This window comes from Eleutherodactylus coqui, chromosome 13, assembly GCF_035609145.1.
Source record: "Eleutherodactylus coqui strain aEleCoq1 chromosome 13, aEleCoq1.hap1, whole genome shotgun sequence".
In the NCBI taxonomy this organism is placed as follows: Eukaryota; Metazoa; Chordata; class Amphibia; order Anura; family Eleutherodactylidae; genus Eleutherodactylus; species Eleutherodactylus coqui.
This window is the reverse complement of record NC_089849.1, coordinates 91,990,058-92,004,950: the sequence shown is the minus strand read 5'-3', so window position 1 is coordinate 92,004,950 and position 14,893 is coordinate 91,990,058. Positions and strand designations below refer to the sequence as shown.

Sequence of the window (14,893 nt, the reverse complement as noted above, 5' to 3'; positions counted from 1 at the left end):
GGAACGATTATGGTCCACAAAATAGTTGGATCGGGTGAATTTGAACGATAATCGTTCGTTGTAAACATGGCTAACGATTGAATGCTGAACAGCGATCATTTAGTCGTCTACGTGCACAATGTGGGCGACTGAACGATGTATGAGCGAATGAGAGAACGATTTACCTGCCTGTATGAACGGGGATGTTCACACAGCAGATTTTCGCCACAGATCTGTCGCGGAATCATGTCAAAACCGTGGCGAATACTCATCCCATTACCTGTATTGGGAATTTGCGCCATAGTCTATACTGCGTTGATTTTTGTGTACACAGATTTTTAATTTACATGCAAAAAAACCCACATATTTCTGAGCAGAATCCGCGTCAGGAATTCCGGAAGGTCAAAATCCGAGTGCAGCCAAATATTTGGAAAGCTGCGTCAGAAAGTAGCTGCGGATTTCTGCTGTGGTTTTAGAGGTGGAACGCGCACAGAAAAATCCTCCATGGCTCCACATGGGCATATATACTTGCGCTATGAATGAGGCTTTTTTGCGCACATATCGGCGTATTTTACTGTACTTTTTGCGCAGGGTTTTTCGCGCACAGGAAAAAAAACACGTCCCGATTTAAATGGCTATGTAGCATAAGGCCGGGCTCAGTTTCCGCATGCGTGAGTCCGCAGCGGATTCCGACCCTGCCATCCGGCATCCGAGTGTACCTGTCATTTAGTCTCATCTGTACTGCGGATGGTCACGGTGAGCCGCCGCCATACCTGCACAGTACAAATGTTTTTTTTAAATCTCTGCTTTTCCCGCGTCATCGCTATGTGATTACGCGGAATCCCTAACCTTTCCGTAATGTGAATTGCAGACGGGCCACAGGTCGGACGGCTTCCATCCGAGTGGAATCAGCAATAAAGCATGCTGCGATTTTTTTAAATTTACTTTTTATCATGAGCGGAAATCGCAGTCGCCGTCGGAAAAGACTAATGAGAATAAGCTCATTGACATCAATAGGTCTATTCTCTGCATATTGCGCGCACATAAATTTTGCGCATGCAAATACATCCCTGTGAATCCATCCCTAATCTCCTCCCACACAGCTTGCCCCCCAAACAGTAAGTTGCCCATGTACACACAGCATACCCCACCCTCTTCCCTGCACCTGGTGTGTCTCCCCTCTAACACTGTACGGGTCACCTCAACTCCAAAAAATGACATATGATTGAAGCAAAAAGTTGTGCGCTCCGAATAATAATACCTTTAAGGCCGCTTTCACGCGGGCGACGCGATATCACTACAAAAAATGTGATTTAGTTCTCTTTTGCCAGGATTTTTTTGGGGAGGGTAGGGGACTCGAAATATAAGCCCTACCACGAAAATAAGCCCTGGCTGCAATAAAAAAAAAAAAAAACAACAGATACATCACCTAACAGCCGCTGCCACACTTCTCCGCAACTCCCCGACACTTGTTTTCAGTCTTCAGGCAATTCTTCCTGGAAGCGCTGGCTCTGATTGGTTCTTGAGTGCCATGGCATAGCCAATCAGAGCCAGCACTCAATGAACCAATCACAGTCATTCATTGAATTCATTGCGGCAGCGGCTGTTAGGTGATGTATCTTTTTTTTATTTTTTACTACAGTTAGGGCTTATTTTAGGGCTTTTCACACCACACGAAAACCGCGTTTTCGTGTGATGCGATGCAACAGAAAGGAAGGCTCTATAGGGAAGCATGGGCTACAAAACATTGCAAAGCGTGGCTGTATAGAGCATGCCGCAAATTTGCATTCTAGCAATATCGCAGGCTACAAAACATCGCTTGTGTGAAAGAACACATCGGAAGGCACGGACGTCACATACATACGATTGTGTAGCTTGTACCGAAGCGGCCTAAAAACCAAAGCTGACAAATAAGATCTGGTAGCGCTCTGTCACTGGAAAAATGTCAAATCTGAATACGACGATTCAGAAACTTTTTAAAATAAAGTTGCTTTTATTGTGCAAAAGTAGGAAAAAAAATCAAAATCTCCATGACTGTGGTGGCGCTGTAATCGTACGGATAATAACGGTGAGCGCCTAATGTCGCCTCACGGTGAACAAAGTGACAAAAACGTCAATCAAAACCAACGCCATAATGGAAGATGGAAGAAAAAAACCCCAATATGTTATGTACCTCGAATTAGTATCGATCAAAAGTACCCCGCAAAAGACCAGCCTCCATACGGCCGCAGCGAGGACAACAATAATGATGGCTGTGTGAGAAAATAGTTTTCTATGAAAAATGCTTTTATTGTGCAAAAGTAGGAAAACATTGAAAAGAAATGATATAGATTTGTAATCACAGCGAGCCACAAACCTGGGGCCGTTATCTGCACAGCGAGCGCACAGAACCCTGGATAGGAAACGCAGACTCTGTTTGTGTTGGATACAATTCTTCACTGCTGGTCCGTTTTGCGTGAACGTTCTTCAGTACCCGCCGACGAATACTGGCGGGATTAAAAATTGAAAACTTACCGACTTCCCCTGTAATTTATGTTGCCAACAGCAACCAATCACAATTCACTTATACCGCTGAGGTAACATGAACGCTGCGCTGTGATTGGTTGTTATATATTATACCGCTGAGGTAACATGAAAGCTGCGCTGTGATTGGTTGTTATATATTATACCGCTGAGGTAACATGAACGCTGCGCTGTGATTGGTTGTTATATATTATACCGCTGAGGTAACATGAAAGCTGCGCTGTGATTGGTTGTTATATATTATACCGCTGAGGTAACATGAACGCTGCGCTGTGATTGGTTGTTATATATTATACCGCTGAGGTAACATGAAAGCTGTGCTGTGATTGGTTGTTATATATTATACCGCTGAGGTAACATGAACGCTGCGCTGTGATTGGTTGTTATATATTATACCGCTGAGGTAACATGAACGCTGCGCTGTGATTGGCTGTTATATATTACACCGCTGAGGTAACATGAACGCTGCGCTGTGATTGGTTGTTATATATTATACTGCTGAGGTAACATGAAAGCTGTGCTGTGATTGGTTGTTATTTCTCTTTCTGCTGAGGTAACATGAAAGCTGCGCTGTGATTGGTTGTTATATATTATACCGCTGAGGTAACATGAAAGCTGCGCTGTGATTGGTTGTTATATATTATACCGCTGAGGTAACATGAAAGCTGCACTGTGATTGGTTGTTATATATTATACCGCTGAGGTAACATGAACGCTGCGCTGTGATTGGTTGTTATATATTATACTGCTGAGGTAAACTGAATGCTGCGCTGTGATTGGTTGTTATATATTATAAAGCTGAGGTAACATGAACGCTGCGCTGTGATTGGTTGTTATATATTATACCGCTGAGGTAACATGAAAGCTGCGCTGTGATTGGTTGTTATATATTATACCGCTGAGGTAACATGAACGCTGCGCTGTGATTGGCTGTTCTATATTATACCGCTGAGGTAACATGAACGCTGCGCTGTGATTGGTTGTTATATATTATACCGCTGAGGTAACATGAAAGCTGCGCTGTGATTGGTTGTTATATATTATACCGCTGAGGTAACATGAAAGCTGCGCTGTGATTGGTTGTTATATATTATACTGCTGAGGTAACATGAACGCTGCGCTGTGATTGGTTGTTATATATTATACTGCTGAGGTAACATGAAAGCTGCGCTGTGATTGGTTGTTATATATCATACTGCTGAGGTAACATGAAAGCTGCGCTGTGATTGGTTGTTATATATTATACCGCTGAGGTAACATGAAAGCTGCGCTGTGATTGGTTGTTATATATTATACCGCTGAGGTAACATGAAAGCTGTGCTGTGATTGGTTGTTATATATTATACTGCTGAGGTAACATGAACGCTGCGCTGTGATTGGTTGCTATTTCTTATACTGCTGAGGTAAAATGAAATGAAAGCTACGCTGTGATTGGTTGCTATGGGCAACACAGATTTTCTTTTGCACAGCTTCCATAACACTGCGGCGCTCGGCTCATTTTTGTGGCCACCTTGTATATTCCAAGACTGATATTCATAAAATCTTTTTATAAGCCCAATTTTCAATACCCGATCCCTGCGCTCATAGCGCTGTGCAACGCACAGGTATCACCTAGTGTAATATATTAAACAGTATGGCGAAAATGTAGCTCCCACCAATAAAGAGTTAAGCTAAATTCACACAAATATATTTGCGCACAAAAACTTGCACGCGCAATATGTAGAAAATAGAACCCGTTCATTCCAATGGGCTCATTCACACGTGTGTGTATTTGGCGTGTGCACAATTCTGTCACACAAAAACATACGCAGCTTGTTCTATTTTCCTGTGCCATTTCCATGGCTGAGGGCACTGGTGCCTGCCTTTTTGCTCGTACAATTGAACACAACTTGCGTGCGCAAAAAGTACAGTAAAAAACACAACCACATGCCTAAACACTCAACGCGCAAAGGGAAAAAAATGGCGCAAATGTGAGTGGAAATCAGCATACGTTTGTGTGAATTTGGCCTTAATAAACGCTAGTCAATTGGTTATGTATACGACAAAATGGTGTCATTGAAAAAAGCAACTCATCACGCGTTCAAACGCCCTCGTACGTCTGCGTCATCAAAAAAAGAAAAAAGTTATGGCTTTCGGAATGAGACAATGAAAAACTGAAAAAAATCTCCACGTCCTAAAGATCAAAACTGGCTGCGTCCGTTTTGAAACGGCCTGTCCAAAGCTCAGACGTATCTGCACAGTCAACGAGGTGCGATGAGGTAGATTTGCGCACATAAGACCTCATTCAGACAAGTGTTTTCTCGCTGCTATTAGCTGCGAGCAAACGTCACCGGAGGATTGCGATTATGTAAAGTATTGGATTAAATTGACGGCGATTTTCAGCTGTGATTTTTCCTTGCAGCGTCAAGAGATAGGCCATGTTCGATCGTCTGACGGAAATCGCAAGGAGCTCCCGAAGATTCCTCCGGGGGCTGAAAAAATGGGAGGGCGTTTACCTTCTAAGGCCGTCTGCACACGGGCGTATTTGCATTGCGGAATCTGGAATGGGCGTCCGCAGCAAATGCTTCCCTATAAATATACTATGGAAAATCGCTTTTCCATGTCCACCAACAAAAAGCTATTGCGATTTTCCGCTCGGGGAGGGAAAATCACAGCATGTTCTATTCCAGCGCGGATTCTGCGCGAACGACTTCCATTAAAGTCAATGGAAGCCGTCCGACCCGCGGCCCTTCTGCAATCATCATTGCGGAAAGGTCACAGAATCTGCGTCATCGCCTAGGTACGACGCTGCACTATCTGTACTGCGCATGTGCGCCGGCTGTACATCCGCAATACAGATTATGAAGAATCCGGACAGGTACGCAGGAGTCACCGGCCAGGCACATGTGCATGCCGCTTAAATAGAAGCCATTCTGCCAACCACCGAGGCGCTCGTGTGAATGGACGAGAAAACGCTAATTCCGAAAGGAATTAGATCGCGGCAATGCTGCGTTGCCACGATTTTTTGGCGGGGTGTGATCTGCTTGAAAGCGCATTGCTCATGTGAAGCACGCCTACTACTGTACTTTTTGCGCACACACCAGTTCACTCACACGCAGCACCCCTCTTCTGGGATTTAAAAGGCTATTTAGAGGCTAATGAAGTCAAGATGTGTTTTTTCTCCCGCGGTATTATGCATTTGCGCGCAGGTTGAGTGCACATTTGCATACCTCCCCTTAACATCTATGGGGCCAGTGGTACACAGGAAAATAGAGCAATTTTTTTGCATGCACACCAAATGTGAGCGCAAAACACGCTCATGAGAACGAACCCATTGACATCAATGGCTTCTGTTCTCTGTACATTGCGTGCGTATTTCTTGCGTGCACAAAAATGGTCATTTGAAGAAGCCCTAATTTGAAGAACTTGGGGCAGTTTTTACCTAGAAGAAGGGGTTAAACCCCCCAGTATCTAGATCTGCTGGTCTACTGGAGACCTTCCCCAAGAGACCGGCATCTGTGATTGTAGCAAAAGGCGGCTCCATAAAGTGTTGACTTTCAGGGTGTGAATACTTCTACACTTCAAGGTTCTGCGCTTTGTCTTAATTACTGTTTGTGTCACAGTCAAAAAAATGTTTTGCAGCTTCCAAGTAATCGTCATGTTGTTGAAATCAAATAGTGCAAACCTCCCAAACAATCAACTTTAATTCCCGGCTGTAATGCCGCGAAACAGGAAAAACACCAAGAGGGATGAATACTTTTGCAACTCCCTGTATTCCTCCTGGTCCAACCATAAACATGCACACTCGGATTTGCTGAGCATGCATGTGTTTTCAGTGGGGAGAGGGTTATGAGCCATTGCCTGACACTTCTGGTGGTCTCTTCTCTTCCTTGAGAACAAAGGATTGGGCATATTGAACTTCAACATGCCCAATCCTTTTTCCTCAGACGTCTGCTGAGTTAACATCAGGTGTTTGTCTTGCCTCGTTGAAATCAGTGGGTTCAGCCAACGGTAGTCTATTACATATTGCCACCTTTAGATACCAATTGGTCATCCTCAGCGACAAGTTGTGCAATTGGACAACATGGTCCATATCCTTTCCGAATGTCAAGGTAGAATTAAAGGGTAACCAAGGCTGAGAATTTTAAAAAAAAGTTCTATAATAAACTTTCACAACAGTAGTCCTGGCTTTACACCCCCTGACCCACCCAATAGACACAAGGCTGTCTGACTGTCCTATCAACATTAGATTCTCAACACGGACAGGTCATTTCTATGGTCTCCTTGACTGGCCATGAGTATTCAAGAGATTTCCACCAGGTTTTGGTCAGCAACCGATTGGCGAGGGTCCAACCTCTACAACCTGGCGTCCCCTTCGACTTTTTGCCTGATGTAAGTCCACTTGACTGCTATACAGTGATTGAGAACAGCTTTATATAAGAGAAAACCAGAATGGACCATTTGGCTCTGGGAATCAGAGGTCAATGGAATATCCTATTGATATTTCATTCATTTTATGGTGAGAAACCTTCTTTAATGTCTATGAAGGTAAGGGCCCTTTTACACGGGTCAACCTGTTGGGCGCAGTTGTTCACCAGGTCGTCCCAGCGATAATCTTTGCTGTGCTTTTACACAAAAACAATCATCACTAGTGAATGGAGGCGGAGCGGGTTGGGATCATTCCGGCCAGCCCACCTCCATTCCCAGTAAACGAGCAGTCATTCATAACTGAACAAGTATCTATGTACACGGCCGATCCATCATTCAGTCTTCTGCATGTAGAAAGTGAAGGACGAATGAAGGAGCGAAAGAATTCTCATTCGTCTTTCAGTTGGGGCAGCATGTACACTGTACGATAATTGCCCGGATTCCCACCAGATACAGGACTTTAAATAATTTATTCGCTCGTTTAAAAGGGTCCAAAAAGTAGTAAGTTGCTACCAAACACCTTGACTTCCCTATGAAGGATCTATTGGTCTTTAAAGAAAGACGCCTAGTGGACTCTGACAACCTTCGAGAAGAGAATGATTGAATATCTCATGGACGTATTCCATGACCTGCATTGATTGTTTTTATAACTACAACATTGCTTGCCGTTATCACACCATGGGTCTCATCATGGTCTGTCCACACAGGCATAGGGATAAAGTGGAGATACGGAAGGAACGCTTCATTACTATGGCCCAATGTCTTAAAACTTTAAAAGAAATTTGAAATTTTCGAAGGGACTGATACAAGAAAACATTCCTTCTTTTTGAACTACTCTTCAATAGTGTTGGCCTAAAACGTCCTCTCACAACTCACTTCATTTCACATCTTAAAAATTGGCACATTGATAAAATCAAAAATGTTCTAATTTGTATCATAGACTGGGCTGGTTACCTGCAGAGGACCTTCTGTTTCGGCTAGTGCCCTCTCAAGTCGTCTCTTGACCTCAGAAAGCGCATTTGTTTCCCCAATCATCTGGTCAATTTCATGATTGATCTCGGATTTCCAGAAAGCAATGTCATTGACTCGTTCCCCCAAGTCTTTACTGGTGTCAGTCTGGATTTTTCTCGTCTTCTGGTCTTTCTCTTGGATTAGTCGGCTGGTGTCAATACGCAACCGCTCGGCACTACGCCTGGAAGATTCAGATTCCCTATAATTGTTAAGATTGGACTTCTGCCAGTCATCGGGGGTGTATCTAGTAAAAAGTGCTGTTCTGTTGGCAGGGAAAGAGATAATTTGTGCTGGGTTAAGACCCGGGGCGCTCTTGGAGAGGGGAGCTAGTGTTGGTGTAGTAGATGCCACCTTGTAGTATGTGCTTGGTCTCCATGGTAGAGTCAAGCTATGGCTTAAAGTGTAGTGAGGAAACCGATTCTTGTAGCTTGATGCCATCGTGGATATGGCTGGGAGGAAATTGGTCGGTGTGGGTTTTGGACGAGCATAGGTAGATGTTAAGGTAGTGCCTAGGAGTTCCATGGAAGCAGGAGGATAGTCGATACTCTTGTCTACAAAAGCAAAAACAAAAAAGGTACAAGAGAGACAGACAGTTTATCACCAGAAAGGTTGACACTGCATAGAATATTGGGTTGGCGTTCACAAAATTGACACTAGTCAGAGAGAAATAAAAGCTGGATTCTGATTGGTCGGTACGGCTTTCAGTCTTATACATGAGGCCCAATGTTGTTTTCTTGGCAGCAGTAGACCTGAGATCATGTACAGTAAGCAATAGCTGCAATTACCTCATTAATCGTCTGCAATTCTATGACAATATGAGATCACGTTTCAGCTCTGCTTCCCTGCAGATTTATTCGCCACTCACGGGGATGAATGTTCTGCCAAACGCTCCGAGCTCAGCTATATCACGACTTGCATCTCACAAAAACATTTCAATTTTGTCTCATAAAACTGGGGAGGTTGTAATAATTGAAGACAGCACATCCATCTCATATCTATCTACGGTATCTATCTATCTATCTCATATCTATCTACGGTATCTATCTATCTCATATCTATCTATCTACCTCATATCTATCTACCTCATATCTATCTGTCTATCTCTATTTCATATCTATCTATCTATCTATCTATCTATCTATCTCATATCTATCTACCGTATCTATCTATCTCCTATCTATCTATCTTTATTTCATATCTATCTCATATCTATCTACCGTATCTATCTATCTGCTATCTATCTCATAACTATCTACGGTATCTATCTATCTGATATCTATCTACAGTATCTATCTATCTGATATCTATCTACGGTATCTATCTCCTATCTATCTCATATCTATCTCATATCTATCTACGGTATCTATCTATCTATCGTATCTATCTCCTAGCTGTCTATCTATCTATCTATCTCCTATCTATCTATCTATCTATCTCATATCTGTCTATCTCATATCTATCTATCTATCTATCTATATGTCTATCTCATATCTATCTATGGTATCTATCTATCTATCTCTATTTCATATCTATCTATCTCATATCTATCTATCTATCTATCTATCAATCAATCTGTCTATCTTATATCTATCTATCTACTCTATCTATCTCATATCTATCTACGGTATCTATCTATCTATCTCATATCTATCTACGGTATCTATCTATCTACTATCTATCTCATATCTATCTATCTCATATCTATCTACGGTATCTATCTATCTCCTAGCTGTCTATCTATCTCCTATCTATCTATCTCATATCTGTCTATCTCATATCTATCTATCTATCTGTCTATCTCATATCTTTCTATCTACAGTATCTATCTATCTATCTATCTATCTACGGTATCTATCTATCATCTATCTATCTGTCTATCTTATATCTATCTATCTACGGTATCTATCTATCTCATATCTATCTACGGTATCTATCTATCTATCTATCTCTATTTTATATCTATCTATCTCATATCGATCTATCTATCTATCTATCTATCTACGGTATCTATCTCCTAGCTGTCTATCTATCTATCTCTATTTCATATCTATCTCATATCTATCTACGGTATCTATCTATCTATCTACGGTATCTATCTATCTCCTAGCTGTCTATCTATCTATCTCCTATCTATCTCTCATATCTGTCTATCTCATATCTATCGATCTATCTATCTCTATTTCATATCTATCTATCTCATATCTATCTACGGTATGTATCTATCTATCTATCTATCTATCTCATAGCTATCTATCTATCTATCTCTATTTCATATCTATCTATCTATCTCATATCTATCTACGGTATCTATCTATCTATCTATCTATCTACGGTTTCTATCTATCTATCTACGGTATCTATCTATCTCCTAGCTGTCTATCTATCTATCTATCTATCTCCTATCTATCTATCTATCTATCTCATATCTGTCTATCTCATATCTATCTATCTATCTATCTATCTATCTACTGTATCTATCTATCTCATATCTATCTATCTACGGTATCTATCTACCTCATATCTATCTATCTACGGTATCTATCTCATATCTATCTACGGTATCTATCTATCTCATATCTATCTATCTACGGTATCTATCTATCTCATATCTGTCTATCTATATCATATCTATCTACGGTATCTATTTATTAATCTATCTCATATCTATCTCACATTTCTGTCATATCTACCTATCTCACATCTATCTATTTATCTATCTATCTCTTATCTCTCCATCTATGTATTTACCTATGGTCATATCAGTCTCCTATCTATCTATGTATCTCATGTCTATCTATCTACATATCTATCTATCATCATATCAATCATCTATCCATTTATCTATCTATCTCATATCTCTCCATCTATGTATTTATCTAACGTCATATCAATCTCTTATCTATCTATCTCATATCTATCTATTTATCTATCTCAACTACATCTATTTACATATCTATCTATGCATCTATCTATCTACATATCTATCTATGCATCTATCTATCTATCTATCTATCGTCATATCAATCATCTATCTCATATCTATCTATCTATCTATCTATCTATCTATCTCGTATCTATCATCTATCTATCTAGGTTGTAATAATAGAAGACAGCACATCTATCTATCTCATATCTATCTACGGTATCTATCTATCAATCTATCTCATATCTATCTATCTATCTTGTATCTATCATCTATCTATCTAGGTTGTAATAATAGAAGACAGCACATCTATCTATCTCATATCTATCTACGGTATCTATCTATCTCATATCTATCTCTCTATATCATATCTATCTACGGTATCTACCTATCTATCTCATATCTATCTATCTATCTATCTCATATCTATCTCTCTATATCATATCTATCTACAGTATCTATCTATCAATCTATCTCATATCTATCTCACATCTCTGTCATATCTATCTATCTATCTTCATATCAATCATCTATCTCATATCTATCTATTTATCTATCTATCTCATATCTCTCCATCTATGTATTTATCTATTGTCATATCAATCTCTTATCTATCTATCTCATATCTATTTATCTACATATCTATCTATGCATCTATCTATCTATCTATGCATGCTAGAGTATGCTGCGAGATTCCCTCCGCTTGAGGAAACCGAAATTGGTTTCCATAAGTTTGCAGGAAGAAGCGTTTTTCCATAGCACGCTATGCACAGTATTTGCTGCGGATATGCGTTGCAGACGCCCGCCGTGGGTTCCCACAGCAAAAATCTGCCCATGTACAGGCAGACTTACTCAAACTTATACTTCTTCTACACACCTGCGGACCCTTCATGAGGATGATGAACCCACAGGCTAAGGCTTCATCCACACGGGGCAGTTCAGTTGCAATTAAAACTACACCAAAAATTGATTGGAGAAACCAGATGTGTATTACTGTGTTTGTAGTAATATGTGGCAAAAAACACAGGCAATTTTGCAAATGAACTTTTAGGTGCTTTTTATATTGCAACCGAACTGCCCCGTGTGAATGGAGTGTTGGGGCTCTTTCACACGGGGAGCTGCGCGTTCACATGAAGGAATCTGGACGTTCTCATAAGAAAACATTGGCTCTAATAGACACGTGTTTTTATGCGCATGATTTTTGCCCATGTTGCTCCCCGTGTGAAAGAGCCCCTAAACTAACCATTGCCACCCAGACCTATGTTAAGCTACAAGTCGCAGCATATTGGATGGATGAATGGATATGAAATAGATAGACAGAAAGTAGATAGATAGATAGATAGATAGATAGATAGATAGATATGAGATAGATAGATAGATAGATAGATAGATAGATAGATAGATAGATAGATAGATAGATAGATAGATAGATATGAGATAGATAGATAGATAGATAGATAGATATGAGATAGATATAAGATAGATAGATAGATAGATAGATAGATATGAGATAGATAGATAGATAGATAGATATGAGATAGATATAAGATAGATAGATAGATAGATATGAGACAGATATGAGATACATAGATAGATAGGAGATAGATAGATAGATAGATAGATAGATAGATAGATAGATAGATAGATAGATAGATAGATATAAGATAGATAGATATGAGATAGATAGATATGAGATAGATAGATAGATATGAGACAGATATGAGATAGATAGATAGATAGATAGATAGATAGATAGATAGATAGATAGATAGATAGATAGATAGGAGACCGATATGAGTTAGATAGATATGAGATAGATAGATAGATAGATAGATAGATAGATAGATAGATAGATAGATAGATAGATAGATAGATATGAGACAGATATGAGATAGATAGATAGATATGAGATGGATAGATATTAGATAGATAGTAGATAGATGGATAGATAGATAGATATGAGATGGATAGATAGATAGATAGAGAGATAAACAGAGAGATAGATATAGATAGATAGATAGATAGATATGAGATGGATAGATAGATAGGAGATAGATAGATATGAGATGGATAGATAGATAGATAGATAGATAGATAGATATTAGATAGATAGATATGAGATAGATAGATAGATAGACAGAGAGATAGTAGATAGATATAGATAGATATGAGATAGATAGATAGATAGATAGATGGATATGAGAGATATGAGATAGATGGATATGAGAGATATGAGATAGATAGATAGATAGATAGATAGATAGATAGATATGAGATAGATAGATATGAGAGAGAGAGATAGATAGATATAGATAGATAGATAGATATGAGATAGATATGAGATAGATAGATAGATATGAGATAGATAGATAGATAGATATGGGATAGATAGATAGATATGAGATAGATAGATAGATAGATAGATAGATAGATAGATAGATAGATAGATAGATAGATAGATAGATAGATAGATATGACTAGATACTTTTGATTGTTGGTTTTATTAGCTATCAGCTTTAGGCCTTTGTTACATGGGAACAAATGCTTGTAACAATCCTGAGCGTACAAACCTTGCGGCTCTTAGACCAATGGTTTCCTACGGGAGCGTTCAGATGATGGAATTTTAGATGTGCAAAAACCATCTGACCGCTGCCATAGGAAATCATTGTTTCTAATATCCGCGTGTTCCCCGTGTAAAGCGGCCTGCTACATACCGGTATGCCTAAGACCAGTCTCATACAGGCGCATGCGCAGCGTTTATGCAGAATAAATGATGCATGTTTGTGTGCGTATTGGCGTATTTTACGGTTTGTCTGCCGCACACTAAGACGCCGCGGTTGTAACGGTAGACTATCGCAGTGTTTCTCGCATCTCCTTGCGTATTGCGCGCACATTTGCGCACCTCGCCTCGACTTCTATGGGGACCATTGGTGCACAAACACGCAGAACAATACGGCATGTACTGTTTTGTGCGCACAAAATGCGAACCCAGTGAAATCAATGGATTGTGTTCTCTGCGCACAAATACGCCCGTGTGGAGACGGCCGCTACGTCTACAGCAATTACGCACCAAAACCCGCGCCGTTTGATGCAGATTTTGGTACAAGTCCGCAGCAGATTTCCCGTCTCTCTCTGAAGGGGCGATATCTGCAGCGAATCTGCACCAGTAACCGTGACAACAGCTTCACCGAATGCTGCGCATTTTGGTGCTGACTTACTGCAGATTTTTTCCGCCATAGCAACTCCGTAACAAATCGGCGCCATGTGAGCGCGCCCTCGCCGTATGTTACAGATTACACGGGATGATGCGACGCACGCAGGTTTAGATGGAACGAGGCGCACCACCACCATCTCTTCCTGAATACAATTAATTAGCTATTTTTATTCGATAATATGGCGTAAATTTTTCACAGCCGTTCAAAAACGCCGCCGGCGATCATAAATACGTAGCCGGCAGTTGTATGTCCGTAAATCTATGTTTAACTCTATGTGTTACTTCCACCTGGTGAAGCAGACGTGTCACTATATACCAGGTACTCCTATGAGCTGCTGAAACTGCATGCTGGGAGTTGTAGTCCCACAGCAGCTGGAGAGCTACAGGCTGAAGACCCTGGCTGTAGGTTATATATAAGTGAAGCTACAGGTGGCAGGGACAGCCTGGTACTCACCTGCAGATAGGTAGACAGTCAGTGGCTACTCCTCCCGCTGACACCACACTAAGCATCCCTTCCCTGCCGGCTCCTGCTGACATCCCGCCTGCATGATGGACGGGCTAGCTAACCAGTCAGCGGACGAGAACGGCTCCGGGGGCGGGACTGTAGCCATGGCAGTCAGTGGAGCAGGCAGGGAGGGGGCAGGGAGCGGTTACCATGGACGCACACTGCCTAGTAACAGATTCTAAGGAGAACTTCACGTGGGGTGAAGAGACAACAAGACAGAGCAGCAATGGAGGAGCCGTCCGAGGGCCTTTAATTATATATGTCAGTCAGAAGAGCACTAGGAGAGAGAGAAATATGAGATAGAAAGACAAATAGATAGATATGAGATAGA

General features: G+C 40.8%; 1 protein-coding gene across 1 annotated transcript in view; it reads right to left on the bottom strand.

Moving 5' to 3' along the window:
* Positions 1 to 14,592, bottom strand: part of TEKT3 (tektin 3) — a 57,725-nt gene extending 43,133 nt beyond the window's left edge. Inside the window, exons 1-2 of the mRNA XM_066587751.1 lie at positions 14,512 to 14,592; positions 7,864 to 8,471 (exon numbers count right to left, since the gene is read on the bottom strand). Coding sequence (XP_066443848.1) covers positions 7,864 to 8,442 — 579 coding nt within the window. The 5' untranslated portion in view covers positions 8,443 to 8,471; positions 14,512 to 14,592. The remainder of the gene's footprint in view (positions 1 to 7,863; positions 8,472 to 14,511) is intronic.
* Between the last annotated feature and the right edge of the window lie 301 nt (positions 14,593 to 14,893).